This window comes from Dermacentor silvarum, chromosome 11 (genome assembly GCF_013339745.2).
Source record: "Dermacentor silvarum isolate Dsil-2018 chromosome 11, BIME_Dsil_1.4, whole genome shotgun sequence".
Lineage (NCBI taxonomy): Eukaryota > Metazoa > Arthropoda > Arachnida > Ixodida > Ixodidae > Dermacentor > Dermacentor silvarum.
In genome coordinates, this window is record NC_051164.1 from 80,647,995 (window position 1) to 80,665,774 (window position 17,780).

At 48.7% G+C, this 17,780-nt stretch overlaps 2 protein-coding genes across 2 annotated transcripts; both read right to left on the reverse strand.

Moving 5' to 3' along the window:
- Positions 1-10,422: 10,422 nt before the first annotated feature.
- Positions 10,423-12,075, reverse strand: LOC119432697 (uncharacterized). Its single transcript, XM_037699854.2, has one exon. The coding sequence runs from the start codon at positions 11,884-11,886 to the stop codon at positions 10,423-10,425; it is 1,464 nt and encodes a 487-aa protein (XP_037555782.1). The 5' UTR covers positions 11,887-12,075.
- Positions 12,076-15,083: 3,008 nt separating this feature from the next.
- On the reverse strand, positions 15,084-16,643 carry LOC119432698 (desumoylating isopeptidase 1). The gene has a single exon (XM_049658567.1). It carries the CDS (start codon positions 16,523-16,525, stop codon positions 15,992-15,994), a length of 534 nt encoding a protein of 177 aa, XP_049514524.1. The 5' UTR covers positions 16,526-16,643; the 3' UTR covers positions 15,084-15,991.
- Between the last annotated feature and the right edge of the window lie 1,137 nt (positions 16,644-17,780).

The window sequence follows — 17,780 nt, forward strand, 5'->3', positions numbered from 1 at the left end:
CGCCCCAGCCCACGCCGCTATTCGTCGCCGACCAATTATGGGTCTTCCCGGGCGGAAACTAGACCATGCAGCTCCTGGGGGTAGCGCTGCATTCTCTTCGTCGTGTCAAAATCCCCCATTGACGCTCCCAACGAACCAGAACTTACTTGATGTCCACGTCGACGGTGTCCCTTTTGACGGCGTTAATAGATACTGGAGCCCAGGTGTCCATCATGAGTAATAACCTCCGTCGTCGATTGAAAAAGGTTCTCACGCCTGCTACTACACGAGCCGTACGCGTCGCCGATGGCAGCGCTGTTGCCGTCACTGGAATGTGTACTTCCCGGATCAGTATCGCCGACCGCCACATTCTCGTTCTTTTTACAGTGCTGACCAATTGTCCCCATGACCTAATCTTCGGACTAGACTTCCTTACGGGCGCATTCAGCTTTGATCGACTGTTCTACCGGTACCCTTTGCCTCGAACTTCCTCTACTCGCGCATATTCGTGCTGAACTGGCCGAACAACTTTAGTCCGACCGCCTTCGTCCGCCTGCCGCCTAAACCTTGACTTTCGTCGAATTGCTATCATCTTTCCCTCTGCCCGATGGTGATTACGTCGCTACTCCTGTTCCTGATGTCCTTTTGATGCGCGATATCACTGTGCCCCACTCCGTCGTAACCGTCGCCGATAACCGGACATGCCTTCCCGTCGTCAATTTTGGACTAACAAGCAAGTTCTACCCCAAGGCATATCGGTTGCAACGCTGCGCGCTATAGGAGATGACCACGTCACGGCGTTTTCCGTCGACGGCTGCTCCGAGTCTTCACCATGTCCACAGGATGCTATTTGCCGTGACGAAACCTTTAGTCCCATGATTGCTGCGGACCTATTGCCTGAACAAGCAGCAGCTCTGTGTCGCCTTTTGGTTTCGTACCACGACATCTTCGACCTCAACAATCGACAGTTGGGCCAGACTTCAAATGTTAAGCACCACATAAATGCTGGTGATGCCAGTCCTATTCATCGCCGGCCATATCGCGTTTCTCTTTCAGAGCGTAAGGTTATTCAAGATGAAGTGCACAAGATGCTTGCCAAAGGCATTGTTGAACCCTCGTCGAGCCCTTGGCGTCGCCCGTTGTGCTTGTTAAAAAGAAAGATGGCACGTGGCGCTTCTGCGTAGATTATCGTCATCTAAACCGAATTACTAAAAAAGACGTCTATCCCTTGCCTCGCATTGACGACGCCCTCGATTGTCTCCACGGTGCCAACTACTTCTCATCAATAGACCTTCGGTCTGGTTATTGGCAAATTTCTGTGGATGAAAGGGACCGAGAGAAGACCGCATTTGTCACCCCTGATGGTCTTTATCAATTCAAAGTTATGCCATTCGGTCTGTGCAACGCCCCAGCCACATTCGAGCGTATGATGGACTCTTTGCTTCAAGGGTTCAAATGGACAACATGCCTTTGCTACCTCGACGACGTTCTCGTATTTTCACCTACGTTTGAGACACACCTCGAGCGCTTATCAGCTGTTCTTCAAGTCTTTCGCGAGGCTGGGCTCCAACTAAATTCCTCGAAGTGTCACTTTGGTCGTCGGCAGATTACAGTGCTGGGCCACCTCGTCGACGCTTCCGGTATTCAACCAGACCCGGAGAAAATTCGTGCTGTCACGTCTTTTCCTGTACCTCAGTCTGTCAAAGACGTCCGAAGTTTTGTAGGACTCTGCTCCTACTTCCGACGGTTCATTAAAGACTTCGCAGCGATTGCCCGACCACTTACGGATCTTCTGAAGAAGGACGTGCCGTTTACCTGGGGTCCCGCTCAAACTGCCGCGTTTTCCCACCTGACCAACATTCTCACCACGCCGCCTATTCTGGCCCACTTTGACCCGTCCTGCCCTACAGAGGTCCGTACCGATGCCAGTGGTCACGGTATCGGAGCCGTCTTAGCCCAACGCCAACAGGGACGCGATCGTGTTATCGCCTACGCTAGCCGCCTCCTCACAGCAGCGGAGCGCAACTATTCGATTACAGAGCGTGAATGCCTGGCCCTCGTCTGGGCGGTTTCTAAATTCCGCCCGTACTTGTATGGCACGCATTTCTCTGTCATCACGGACCACCACGCGCTCTGCTGGCTTTCCTCACTCAAGGATCCTACCGGCCGGCTTGGTCGCTGGGCTCTGCGGCTACAAGAATTTTCCTATGCGGTGGTCTACAAGTCGGGCCGCCTACATCAAGACGCCGACTGCTTATCACGCTATCCAGTGGACGAACCACCCGCCGACCCTGACACCGATGCCGACGCTTGCGTTTTCTCGGTTTCTCGGCTGCCACAAGTCGCCGACGAGCAACGCCGTGATGCCTCCTTGCGCGCCATCATTGATCGTTTGGAATCTTCGCCTTCTGATTCGTCCCTTCATTTGTTTGTTCTCCGGGATGGTGTATTATACCGCCACAACGTCCGCCCCGACGGTCCTGCCCTACTCCTCGTCATTCCTCGGCACCTCCGGCCAGCTGTTCTCCAAGAACTTCATGACTTTCCAACGGCAGGTCACCTCGGCGTCTCCCGCACCTACGACCGGATTCGCCGACGCTTCTTTTGGCCAGGCCTCGCCCGCTCCGTACGGAAATACGTTGCGGCGTGTGATAAATGCCAGCGGCGGAAAACACCATCGACGCTCCCTGCCGGGTGCCTTCAACCGCTCGACATTCTTTGGAGCCGTTCTTTCGCGTTGGCTTGGACTTACTTGGCCCTTTCCCTCTATCAACGTCTGGCAACAAGTGGGTCGCTGTGGCGACAGATTACGCCACGCGCTACGCCATCACCAGAGCGCTTCCAACAAGCTGTGCCACAGATGTCGCCGATTTTCTTTTACGCGACGTGATTCTGCAGCATGGAGCTCCACACCAACTGCTCACTGACCGTGGGCGGACATTTCTTTCAAAAGTCATCGCCGACATACTGCAGTCCTGCTCAACCAGGCACAAGCTGACTACGTCTTACCATCCACAGACCAATGGTCTCACGGAGCGTCTCAATCGAACCCTGACAGACATGCTTGCAAAGTATGTCTCGTCTGACCATACTGATTGGGACCTCGTCCTACCGTATGTCACATTTGCATATAACTCTTCGCGCCACGACACTGCCGGCTATTCCCCGTTCTTTCTGTTGTTTGGCCGAGAACCCACATTGCCACTGGACACATCCCTTCCAACCGCCGCAGCAGAGACCAGCGAATATGCACTTGACGCCATCACCAGGGCTGCCCAAGCTCGCGAAATTGCCCGCGCTCGCCTCCTGACCTCCCAAGCGAACCAGCGGCGTTTGTACGATCGACATCACAGAGACGTTCACTTTTCGCCTGGATCTCTGGTACTCCTGTGGTCACCGACTCGTCACGTTGGCCTGTCTGAAAAACTCCTGTCTCGGTACACAGGCCCATATCGAGTGCTGCGTGCCGTGACTCCAGTTACGTATGAAATCGCCCCAGTCAGTACCAGTGCCCCATCTGCCCCGACTTCCACTGACGTTGTGCATGTCGCACGCCTAAAACCATATTACCCTCCTGTACCCTCTGACATTTAGATGCACCGGGACGGTGCTTCTGCCGCCGGGGATAATGATACATGCATATTGCGTGTTTCTTATGGACGATGCGCGCGGGCGCCCAGACGAAGAAGACGAATTGCGTTTTGGCTCTCGAGCTGTCGGCTGAACTGGCCAGCGCTGCAGCTATCCTGTGTAAATATATTTTGTAAATAGTCTCCAGTACTCAATCCTTCGTTCGCGTAACAATATTAACTCGAAGAGCAACGCATCTTGATGCAGATACTGAGTGCTAGCCTATTTCTAAAAACTGGCGCTACGCGGTGTTTTTGTGGAAAGGTTATGCTTTAATGAAAAATAATGAAAATCTAGTACGTTAAGCGCCGATATCATGATCTGATTACGAGGCACGCCGTATAGTGGGGGACGCCGGATAAATTTTGTCCACCTGGAGTTACTGAACGTGGGCATAAATCCAAGTATACACGAGCGTTTTTTGGCTTTGGCCCGCATCGAATACGGCCGGGAATCGAAGCCGCGACCTCGCGCTCAGCAGCGCCATGGCATAAATCGACTGAGAAGGTTATGCTTTGACCACCGGCTTATCTACCAAATTCCGTGCTTGCAACATTACCTCTAAGATCATCACTTGAAAGTTGATTGGTGAACGCTTGGTAATCACTATACCCAGTGATAATTTGTAAGCATTACGGAAATAAAAAAAAGATCAATAGCGGGTGTCAGCTTAATTACGTTCCTTAAGCTGGAATATTCAAAGAGGCGGACATCACTTGCTAGAGAAATCGAAACACATTTTCAACTAATTTAACGTAAATTCACTTCCAAATCATTACTTCACGGCAGATTGATATTTACGAAATGTAGCCGGTGAGATTACAAGGCGTATCCACTTAGAATGAATTTTCAGGATGATGCCAGTTTCGAGATATTCATTTCCAAATGTGCGAAGAATACACATGGCCGTTCCAGTTACTTCTGCGCTTCAATGTATAAAAATGCATTTGAAAAAAAAAAAGAAAAAAAAAAGAAAGGTCAGTGGTGCAACAGTGCACTTTTACCGCAAGTTTGATTCCGAATATCTCCGAAACCCGTTTCATCCTCAAAATTTCTTCTTAGTGAATATTCCTCGCAAGCTGACCGGCTGCAATTCGTACATTGTAATATGTGCTGTAAACTAATTAATCAATATTTTAATTAGTGAATTTTCATCAAGTAGTACATTATATGTGTTTCGATTTCTCGTCCGAGTAATGTCCGCTTCTTTGAATATTCCAGCTCAAGGAATGGAATTATGCTATCTGCCACAGGCGGCCTTGTTTTTTTTTTTTTTTTTTTCAAATTCGGTAAAACTTGAAAATGATCCCATCGTACAGTTACGATTATTGCGCAAATTATGGCGTCCGCCGCTGCTATGGAGCTGGATTGGGCAGTGAAAATTGTAATTTTGTCCGAAATCTCTCAGTTTGAATAGCAATATACGAGGCAGATAACTGAGTTAACGCGCAATGTGAGCGCATTCACCCGAAGAAAACCCGGTTAATAGCACGCGCTTTGTGCTGCGCTTGGCGTTTCTTCATTTTGTGACGAACTACATCGTATCGCAAGATCGTTTCGGGTCAACTCAATCAGCCGTATAGATCGCAGTGCCTCGGTGATTCCTGGAGGCTTGGATTCCATCGGAAGATGAAACTGCATTGGAGTGTATATATATATATATATATATATATATATATATATATATATATATATATATATATATATATATATATATATATTTCCTGAAAGTTCAAAACGGACCTGACGACAGAGGAAGTGTAATACCAAATTCGAGTTTCTATAGAATTTTTTTTTTTTCAATGTTTCGAGTACGCCAACGCCGACGTAGGATTTGCAATTTTTTTTTTTTCGTTGTTTCGGCTTGCGCTTCCGGGCAGATTTCTTTCAGCGACGATATTAGTCACATCTGAGAGTTCACCGGTTGCCGTGACAATTCCTATCAACATATCATCATCATCCACACGAGTACTTTCATTCCCCTTCCTTATTCCCCAGTGCAGAGTAGCAGACTAGAGCGCACTAGCTCAGGTCGACCTCTGTCTTTCCTAGCAATAAAATCTATCTATCCATATCTATCTATCTATCTATCTATCTATCTATCTATCTATCTATCTATCTATCTATCTATCTATCTATCTATCTATCTATCTATCTATCTATCTATCTATCTATCTATCTATCTATCTATCTATTACGACAGATTACGACGATGACGATGAATATTACGACGACGACGACGACGACGACGACGATGATGATGATGATGATGATGATGATGATGATGATGATGATGATTATGATGATGATGATCGCAAATGCTATAGGCCCATTTGATTCTCCCTGAACTTCGTGAACTAGTTCTTGCCAGTTCGGTGCCATTTCTTGCTCGCGCGGAACCGGCACGGAACCTGCTGCGCGAACGCTGCACTACCTCTATGACGAGTGCAGTGTATGGTGTAAACTAGCACTGCACGAAGCCTGCACTGAGTGAAAAGAATGACGACGTGCAGATGGCGCCTTGTTTAAACTGGTGTAACGAATAACGAAGTGCAACAAGCAGTGAACTAGCTCAGAAAGGGCAGGCGAATCGAATGGAGCTTATGATGCATGACCAATAGGGGTCACTTGAGAATGACCGACTTACCGCAGTTTCGTAGGGCCAATCGGTCTTTTACTGTGAGCTCTATATAATTATAATTTTAGCTCACTGTACGTGTATGTGCAATACGCCAGAAAACAGGCGATGTAAGTCTTTACAAAAAAAAAAAAAAGCTACAGAAACAAAGTGAATCCGAATTAAGAAATGGAATGCCTAACGCTTGCAGTATGTAAGTGAATGCGTTGATACGACAGAAACGATGTTAACAAACAGTTTTATGCAAAACGATATTAAGAAAGAACTTAATCCATGTTGCCTTACCACGCGAAGAAAATTGGTTTTTAAATTAGAGCCTATGCAAAATCTACACGACTCTTGACCGATCCCTGTGAGTGGGTATGTGCCAAAGACTTTAACGTTATCATTATCATAACCATCCTCACCGAGGCATCAAGGAAAATGACAACCAGAGATAGGCTTGATCAGACCTATGGCTTAGACCTCAAGGAAAATTGCAACCAGAAAGGTATAGCTAGGCAAAGCTGTGAAACAGGCACCTGCGAGTATACTTTTCCTACATGCTACGAATAAACGCGTATTCACACCTCGCGCACAACCGCTTTATTTCTCGCAGCTACTATCGAGTGGATTGGCTCGCTCACTTGTGGGCGGGAACGGAACATCCGCTATATGTAGCCGATGATGAGGACAACGAAGAGAGGACGCATTGCGTGGTCGACAAGCCGCTGGGCGACCACGGCCTCAGCTATGGGCCCCGGTCCTCCATCGCCGTCATCGTGAAGCGGAAGCGCGAGCCCCACCATGTGGTCCCGGCTGGCGCCCTCGGTCGCCAAGGTCGAGCTACTAGCCGTCCTGCTGGGCGTGGGGTCATTGGTGGACGCGCTCAACTGCCACTACGCCCGCGGATTCGGCGTCTGCATCTTCAGCGCGCACACGCTCGCCTTCGTGCTGATCGCAGCGTACGCCACGCCGCTCACGGCCTTCATCTACTTCGCGTCGCCAGGACTGGAGGCCTCGTCGGCTTACCGCCACGCCTGCCGGCTGCACTACATCGTCGCCTCGGTGGCCTACCTCATCGTGCTCATCTACCTGGTCACGCATCACGCCGGCATGGCCCGGGAGACGGTGCGCTACCGCGTGATCGTCATGTCCATGGTCAACATGCTCGTCTACTGCCTGCTGGCGTTCCTCATGTGACTTGTGTGGCCGTCGTATATATCAACGAGGGGTCGAGGCGACTACGTCATCCACGACGCGCTGTTTTCTTTTGCTGTCGACTGTAAAACGACGTCGTTACGCTATGGTGATCGGTGCTGGTGATTCGCTGTTCTCATGGATGCCAACTCGGCCACATACCGTTCTGTACGCAGCTTCCTCTATTGCTTGAAGGGAATAAGGTCGAGGCAAACAAGATTGCGTTTGCCGTGCGAGTTGGTTTCTTCGAAGTTCCGCAGAGGTGCGATGAGACGACGAAGCCGCTGCCGTTCACTCCAAATGTCAGATTGACCATGGTTGCCCGTGTGCAGTTGCTGCATCCTCTCTTCAAAATCGTAAAAAAAAAAGGAATTTTAAGCGAGAACGTCATTCCTGTCGAGTAGGCGACGATGTGGTTTCATTGATGCTCAGTGACCACAAACTGGATGGCAAAGGCGACAAGGTGTCACCGCTTCTCCTGGACGACGAGGTCCCGTTACAATCGCTCACGCAGGCAGGAGTCGGGTCTGTGCAGTTCGTGAAAGTGTCACCGATGTACTTATGCCCAGTGAACGCCTGAGATGTCTTGAGCTTGGCACAGTTTCTGCGAGGAAAAGGACACCGATCTGCATGTTATACGACGCCTTCGCAAACATTATTGACGTGCGCTGGCCTGCATGCGCTCATTGCGTGACGTTGCATGACGCTGCGCGCTTAGCCGCGAGCATCACAAACCAATAAAAAAATTGTTTTAGCCGATACGGTTACAGGAAGAGGATCACTCATTGCTGGTGACAGTCATTCGGCCTAGTGGTGTCAAAGGCGTGGTAACTTTTCGCGGGTTTCGTGCCAAACGTTTGCGAGCGTGCGGCGTTCGGTATTGCAAGGATCTCGGCGATGGAGTTCTTCGCCCTGCCTTGCAGGAAAAGAACTTCGACTAGCCAGGCACTGTCTCGAAACCCGGCAAAGGAAATAAGACTGATTTCGTTTTCGGGTATGATATAGGCAGATCACACATAGATGCCTGTATGAAACCATGCTAACATTTCATCCACCAGCTTGATGCCTCGCCCTTAATTTGCTTCAATTATTTCGCCATTCTCTTCATAGTTTTAGCATACAAAATTTTCTTTTTGTGACAACTAAACGGGACTGGAACGGTCTGGCCTACCAACGCCGTGCACCACTCTGACATGTATCTTTTTTCAAGGCTGCACTAGAATCACTGTTCTACTAAACACAGCTCATCCTTCATATAATATACTTAATCTCTGGGGGCTTTAAGTTACAATAAGTAAATAAATAAAATTCCGACAGAACACATCCATGATGTCTGTAGATGTAGGAGAAGCTTCCTTAGTTTTCGAGAACGGTGCACTGAAACACAACACATGGCATGTACTACAATGTGCAGGTCTCTTTACAGATTGCGACGTGTCCATGGCTTGCGATCGTTTCTTTTGTTTTTCTGCAGTTGACTGGATCTTCGGAGAGGTTGCCATTCATAAATGAGAGAAATGGTCTTCTGCAGTCTCTTTTATGTACTATCGCGCTCAATAAGAGTTGCAACATGGGCATATACACCCGTCAGTTCTGTCAATAATGAAAATGCTAAGTGCAATTCTTCTTGTAAACAAGTGTGCTGCCAGTACACAACCCTGATGTCTGTTGATGTAAGAGAAGCTTCCCTAGTTTTGGAAAACGGTGCATTGAAACGCAAGACATATGGCATGTATTACAATGTGCAGGTCTCTCTATTTACAGATTGCGATGTGTCCATGGTTTGCGATCGTTTCTTTTTTAGGGGCGAAGCTCCTTATAGCGGCACCCGTTCCGTCCCCGTCGTCGTAGTAGTAGTGTGTAACCAGTCTGAGAAAAATGAGAAAAAAAATTCCGAAGTTGTGTCCGTAGCGCGGAATCGAACCAGGGACCCCTCGGCTTCCGAGCGCGCGGCGTTAGCCCACTACGCCACGAAGCGCACATGGACACACGCACCACGATGGCAATAAATACCCAACATTAACGAAAGGCCGCGTTTCTAGCGCGTTTCTAACGCGTTTGTGCTAGCGCGTTACGGCCCGTGTAAGAAGCTGGTGTAAGACGCTGTGGCCTCTCCGCCTTACCTTCAACGCGTTTCGAACGCGCTGCCCAAAGCGGTGGCAAGTCAAGTTCAAGTCGAGGAGCGTTTATGAATACGGGGGGTATACTCTCTCAGCAGTCATGTGATGGCGTCGGCAAACGCGGTGCACATTCCGGCATGTGTCAATGGCTGCGTAAGACGCTGTGGCCGCTCCCCCTTACTAGAGAGTACTGCACGTTTCTAACGCGTTTGTGCTAGCGTCCCCTTAAGCGGGAGATCCGATGATTCCCTCCGGAGCTTCGCCCACTCATCATCATTCACCCCGTGGATATGCTGTGATTTTTTTTTTTACAGCCGACTGGAGCTTCCGAGAGCTCGCCATTCACAAATTAGATAAATGATCTTCTGCAGTATCTCTTATGTACTGTGCTTTCTCAGTATCAGTTGCAACACGGCCACATACGCCCGTCAATTCTACAAATGATAAGTGCAATTTTTCTTGTAAACATGAATAATTTTGACTACCTGGGGTTCTTTAACGCGCACCTAAATCTAAGTACACGGGTGTTTTCGCATTTCGCCCCCATTGAAATGCGACCGCGTGGCCGGGATTCGATCTCGCGACCTCGTGCTTAGCAGCCCTACACCATAACCACGAAGCAACCACGGCGGGTGACGTCAGCTTGCGTCTTTGTATCACATAAAAAACAAACATCAAGCGCTGCACTCCGCGTCAATTAGCTTCAGACTTCGCGAAACCATTACCCGATCGCTGTAACACACTTCATATGATTCATCCGAGCCATTATTTACCAAACCATCAATGCATTACGTAGATGTCAACGGGAGCTAAGTATGCTTATTTTCTTTAATTATTTTCTGTCACAGAATAGGCGCCGTGTATGGGAACGTCCCGTCATTGCTGTCGTGTTGATGCGGAGGCTGAAACCCTACTGCGAATATGACGGACCAGTTTCTTGACACGCTCCGAACAACCGGACAGCTTCTGCAGGTACGGCGTGATCTTCTGGATCTTTGCGGACACGTCATTGTAGCTGACACGCAGAAGGCGATGTAAAGCCGACAGGCAGCGATAAACCTGTTCTTCGCTGACATCGCCCTGCAAGAACTGCGTGATCGCCGTCGACAGCTCCTCGGCAGCGTCATCGAACAGCTCCCTCGTGGTGAGATTGAAGACGAGCGCGGCGCCGAGCTCGTGTGCGAGAAGTCGGTCGCTGAGTAGCCCGTGGACAACGGCGCGGACGGTGGCTTTAGCGTTGCTGCACACCCGGCCGGTGTTATCTCGCCACTCGGAGATGTACACCAGCCACTCGCAGCTGGCGACGTGGCTGCACAGGTTGCAGAGTAGCTTGAGCACTTCGTCCTGCTCCTGCGGAGAAAGCGTCGCGATTCGGTTGACGTAGTTCATGATGACGTGCTTTCTGCGGTCCTGGTGCAACAGGAGGATGACGTCCTTGATCAGCGCCGCCGCCTGGAGCATGCGCAGTAGCGACAGCCGCGCTGCGCACTTCCCGTCGTGCGACGTCAGCAGCTTTTCGAACAGGTCGAGCAGCTCTGGACCGAGCGCAAAAGCTCCGTGGCCGTTGACGAGGTACTCGCGGAGCTGGTCCAGCTGCGAGCGCTCGCTTTCGGTGATGGCGGTTCTTTTGAGGTATCCTTCGAGTTCCTTGAAAGCGGCGATGCCGTCGACCCGAGGGTAGAAGATGGGTTGGTCGCCGCCGCTTTCATCTTCGTGCTCTTCCTCGCTCCCTGCATCAGGACTCGTCTCTCCTCGTGCTCTACCGTGAGCCGAGCCAGGCTTCGGACGGCCTGGAGAGTGCGAACTCTTCGACCTTTGTCGTGCGCCGCCTGGAGAATCCTGTCCCGGTGCCTTGTCGACAGCAATCGCAAGGCGCTCGAAGAAAGGCACCAGCGTACTGCCCAATGGCGTTCGTAGGAACTCGTCGGGGAGTTCCAGGATCTCTGCAGGGATGGACTTGCCAGTCAGGAACAAGGCGACGTCTTGAGAAAAGTTGTTGCAGTTGTGGCGGAACAGGTTGTACGTGCTGCCCTTGTAGCTGGACTCGCCCAGTTCGCGGATGTACTCCAAGAATACGCCGTGAGGCAGCTCCGTGCGACCGAGGCTTATGATCTTGTCAGGTTCCTGGAGGATGGTCTTCCCCGCCGGACAGCTATCGATGCCCGTCGAGCCGAAAAAGTATTCCGTGCCGTGGACGACGATACTTGTGTGCCACACGCCAGGCAGCTGCTTTCCCAGGAGAGCGGGAGAAAGTTTCTTGGCGAGTCCTTTGGACAGGTCGTACACGTAGAGATGGACTTCGAAGCCGGGCTCTGCATAACTACGGCATGCGGTCGTCATGACGCCGAGGCTCACAGTTAGCTGAAGAAATCTGGTGGCTACTTCGGTGCCGCGATGATAAACGCGATACTAGACGCCTAGATAAGCTGTATTGAACACGGAAAGGGCTTGTGCTTCCGATGACTCACAGAAGACGACAGGCTGGACGCCGATCACAGCGTGGACTTTCTTCTTCTTTGTTCGGTGCCACACAGCGATGCCTGCTTCTTCTTTCTCTGGCGACGCTGGTTTGAAACAGTTACACGCTTGTGGATGGTTTTGGCCGTATGTATGCTGTCATGGGGGGAGCGGTAGAAAAAGAAGACAAAAAAAAAAAAGGACAGCAGTCCTGCGCGACCTTGCAGAATTACATTCCGATTTCCAGCAAAACTGTTTCTTTCGATCAGTTGCAAAAAAGAATTTCAGTGGCCTATAATCAATAACTTACCTCAAAACGTTACTCGGACATGACTGGCCAGTTTGAAACCTTAATTGACCGCATGTAAATATTTTGAGGACTTGTTAAGAATTTTTTACGAAGCCAGTTATTCATGCGCACACACTTTACTTCGCCAGGACATTGTCCATAATGTCCCTCAGCCCCTGTTCCACTTGATAAATTATCGATTGATAGTAAACCACACTTACAACGCTTGGGATCGCTGGCATACGTAATTCGCCGCTGAGGCTGTAATTAGTCCACCACACTTTAAACTCCACCTACATATCACCCATAATCTTTCACTATCTCTAAACAAATCTCGACAAGGCCCATAAGCTCGTATAAGGCATAAAACAAAAGAAAGAAAAATGAGGGCACAGTAATTATTTGCAACGCTTTGAATTACGCATGGAACGTTAAGTTTCGCTATTGCACTTAAAATGGCCCCAATTTTCACCAAATATTAACTTCGTGAAATGTATAGTTATTTTGGGAAATAGGGAAGTGTGCTTGGGCTACACTGAAAAGCCTTCAAATTAACGACGCGCGCACACATCTCGGTGGCCATTGTATTTAAGCCTAATCAGTGATCTAACGCTTGCGCCGCTCGTAAAACACAATCATAATGCTCCGGAGCACTTGCATACGTAATATATTGCAAAATACGCAATTAAACCGCACTCTTTGAACTTCGCCTAAGCATTATTCACCTTTACCCCTTTGTTCGTCTGTTAGGTGTATGTTTTATTTTATCCAGTGTGGCCAATCCCCCTCGTGGGTACGAGCCACGTTTTGAGGCAGCAGCAGCAGCAACAACAACAACAACAACAACAACAACAACAACAACAACAACAACAACAACAACAACAACAACAACAACAACAACAACAACAACAACAACAACAACAACAACAACAACAACAACAACAACAACAACAACAACATGCCCCTTATTTTCGCGAAATATATACAAGGCGCCTTGTTTATTTTACCGATGACACCATGATAAACCAGCTACGAACTTCGTATAAGGCATGAAAATAGGGAAAATAAAAGATACGAGAGTTCAGCAATTATTTATAACCTTTCTAAATAAGGCAGGAACGTGAAAGCTTCGGCACACATTAACATTCCCGGCTTTTTCACCGAATTTGAACTTGGACTCTGGTGCAGTTGTTTTAAGTGTCTGGGAGAAATTGCGAATAACGGCAGTATGACACTCAGGAACGCTTGAATAAGGAATTGTTTAAAAAGGTGTAATTAAGCTACACATATTCAACATTTATCGCACGTAAACCACGACAATGCTTCGTACTTCAACGAAGTAAAAAAAAAAAAAAAAAAAAAAAAAAACGTGACTCAGATAGCTATAGCTCACAGAGGAGACCGAGAGAACCACCTACACGTCTCGTATAACGCATCAAAATTGGGAGAAGACGAGTATACAGTAAATATTTTAATGCACATAATTAAACTATATACTTCAAACTTCTGGTACACGTAATTTATGCCGTTTTGGTTGCCCCAAGGGAAGCAGTAAAAATTTGTAAGCTTTTTATATAACCCCTCTAAATGAGACGAAAACGAGGGTTTAGCTATTTTCATATAATCCCCAATGAACACACACACACGCTTTGAAATATACCTGCATATCGCCGCTAATTCACTTTCCCCACATTTCCTGAAAATGCAAATTTTCTGTGCTGCAAAGAACATAGCTGGACGATAGCGTCACGGTCGCCCTTAAAAAGAAGGAGAGAAATAGGGGTGTGATATGGTAATCTTTGAGACAGAATCGCGTACGAATTGAATAGCGCCAGAATCGAACCAAACCGAAGGTGGCGCTAACGTAAAACTATTGAACGCTATGTTCATTCCTAGTCCGATATCAGCCCTCCGCGATTGGTCAGAATTTTACAGGGTAATTTAAAGCGCAAATAAATAACCCCGAGTGATCAAAATGAAATTGAGATGAACAGATAGAGTAAATTAGATCCAAAGCATGGAAACGAAAAAGACCATGGATATCTACCAAACATCCGGAAACAACTCGGCACATCCTAATGGAATGCGAAGGTGGAATGGAAGGTGGTATCCTAATGGAATGCGAATGCAAAACACCATGCAGCAAGACCCATAGGGTTACGTCAAACTTTCATAAACACTGTGCTAAGCGGTTGGAAGTCTTAACTAGTCAGCAGTGGAGATACGCGAGAGACGTTTGAGCGTTGGTTAAAATATCCTCCTGTTGCAGTAGCCACTATTTCTAAACGCTTGAAGAAGCTCATCATTTCTTCCACTTGGCACATGGGTGCAGAAAGCAATGGCAATAACAAGAACAGAGTCCCAGGTATTCCTTAAGTCCATCCCTTGTTAGGTAGTAGGTAATTAGGTAATTAGGTAGTAGGTACGGGTTAACGTTGCGTTTACGACTGTCAGTAAGTTAGGGAAGTTACGCACCGCCGAACGGAGAGAGAAAGAAGAGGTGAACGGCAAAAGAAGGCCCGACAGGTGTTATGCAATACATGCCAACGACTTCGCAGAATGCCCGTAAGGGTCCAGTACATAAAGTTCCTTTCAGCTGCGGTCGCTTCGATGTGGGGCAGACAGGCTGTTGTAGCAGTCAAGGATTAATTGAGCATAAAAGGTCGTTAACTAGCGGACCCCCCCCTCCCATCTATACGTCTAACTGTCGCGGTTGTGAAGGCGCTCTCAAATTTAAGGACAGTGTTACTTTATCAAGACATAAGTACGGACAAGCGCGTCTTTCGGTTGAGGCTTGACATGTCCATAATAGTGAAAGTGCGAGCGTTAGCCAGCCTTGAACTACCTCACATAAAGATGAAATGCCGTGCCCAAACAGTTATATTTCGCGGAGGCAAGCGCGTGTTCCTGATTGAAGGTTATCGCTGCCATCTCCTGAGCATGCGCAGATAGGTTTTGAGTCTAACTTCTATTCCGATTTTGTACGTCCTTTCACTTTATAGTCGGCGTTTGTGTTGTCAGTTTCCCTCTGCTTGTGTGCGTGTCTGCACGCCTACTTTTTTCCAACACGAATCTGTAAACACGTTTCAATGTAAATTTCAATTTAAAGTCGGTTACAGTGCTAGTTTTATTATTATTGACACCATGTTATTAGAGTGTCCAAAGAAAAACTTAGTAAATTGGTAATAGCGTACACAAAATTTATGAACGCGTTAGAATTTCAAGAATCTGACAAGCAAATCTAACAGGTTTCTAGATGGTTGGTACAAAGTTGACAGAAAGCCAATAAACGTGTTGTAAATGAAAGTCAGTGGTCAGGCGTTGATAGCATTTACTAGGGAGTTGCTAGGAAGCTTGTAAAATACCAGCACGTAAAAAACAAGGGACGAACGGAGAAGAGACATACACAACGCTGAATCTTCAACGTGGTCGTCCCTTGTTTTCTTACGCGCTGTTATCTGACGCTCATGTATAGCCAAATAGCCCGAATGCCAGCCCTAGTGTTAGCAAGCCTAAACAATGTTGGAAGGATTTCAACAAAGGGATGGTAGGTGAAAGCAACAATACGGAACAAAGAATCACTTAAATGCTACTCGAAATTTTTATAAGGGATCTTCGTCTCTTCCAGCATCAGCAGTTGTCTCTCCTGGCGGCCCATCGTGAGCCGAGCAGGCGTCGGACGGCCTAACAGTTCTGGGGCTAGCTCTTCGAACTTCCTCCGCCGGTAGAATCCTGGTCCGGCGCCTTGTCGACCGCGCTCGAGAGACGCTCGATGAAAGAAACCAACATGCTGCCCAGTGGCGTTCGCAGGAACTCGTCGGGGAGTTCCAGGATCTCTGCAGGGATGGAATTGCCAGTCAGGAAGAAGGCGACGTCCTGCGAGAAGTTGTTGCAGTTGTGGCGGAACAGATCGTACGTGCTGCCCTCGTAAGCGTACTCGGCCAGTTCCCTGATGTAATCCAAGAATACGCCGTGAGGCAGCTCCGTGCAACCGAGGCTTATGACCCTGTCGGGTTCCTGGTGGATGGTCTTTCCCGCCGGGCAGATGTCGATGCCCGTCGAGCCGAAGGAGTACTCCATGCCGCGGACGACGATACTGGTGTGCCATAAACCGGGCAGCTCCTTTCCGAGGAGACAGGCAGATAGTTTCTCGGCGAGTCCTCTGGACATGTCGTACACGTAGAGATAAACTTCGAAGCCGGACTCTGCGCAACCATTCGATGCGTTCGCCATGTCGCCGACGTTCCTGATGAGAAGAAGAAATTTTGTCGCTGCTTCGGCGTCGCGACGCGGTTGCGTCTTCGGCGGAAGACGACGGTTGCGTCTCGACGCCTACCTCAACGCTGGTTGGTTGGATGGTTTTCCTTCACGAATGGCTCATACCTACTATAGGGGATTGGCCCATAATGATGATGATGATGATGATCCTCTGTACAAATGGCACATACCCACCGTGGGGGATCGGCCAAGAATTGAATCAGCGCTCCGTTGCCTCGTCACTTGGTTCCATGCCACGTGTCACTGTCTGCTTCTTTCTTTTCTTCTGGCGCCGCTGTGATGAATGTCACCGCAATGAACAACAACGACAACAACGACAACAACGACAACGACGACGACGACGACGACGACGACGACGACGACGACGACGACGACAACAACAACAACAACAACAACAACAACAACAACAACAACAACAACAACAACAACAACAACAACAACAACAACAACAACAAAGTTTAACAGACTCGGCCATCGCGCCCCGTATAGCGCCTCGGCGCTTGCGCTCGGCAGGAGTAGAGACCCAAGTACTGCACGTGTGCGTCATGTATACTGCTCGCTGCATGAGTTCATTTCATACGACGCCTTCGCCCTATCACTTTTGCGGTTATGCGCGAGTCGTCGTCAGATGATAAGTGTAGATCAGCCGTGATGTAAAGCGCCTGCACTGCTACGTAATACGGCTAATCCATACTTGTCAGGCAGCGGGGGTCGATTCGCTAGACGATACTGTGGTGCGTCTGATTGAGCGAACGATCATTGCGGCGTGTAAAATGACAAGTACTACACTCAACACTGTCTGGAGGCCAGGCTATAGCCTAAGCGCCGAGGAGGTAGTTGCCGCGATGATGCAATGCTGTCTGAAGCTCAGGTGTGCTATTAAAATGAAGACTTGCGTGTATTGATATTGGAACCTTTAGTAAACCCCTTATTGCAACGCCCTCGGGTTTTTCCGGGGCCATTTTTAATGAAGAAAGAAACTCTGGACGCGCTCTACGAGGTTTGTCGCCTTTGTTTTGCTACACCAACCGCTAACGCTGGCGAATTGGACATATGAATACACAGGGGGCCAATGCACGCACACGCATTCTTTACTCAACGTGACACCCGGTCTCAAGTTTCCAATATGAAGCTTCTTCATCTTGAGGAATCAAGGCCCATACGATAAGTGGTTTATGTCACCCTGGCCCTCTTATCTCTGCTCGGCCCT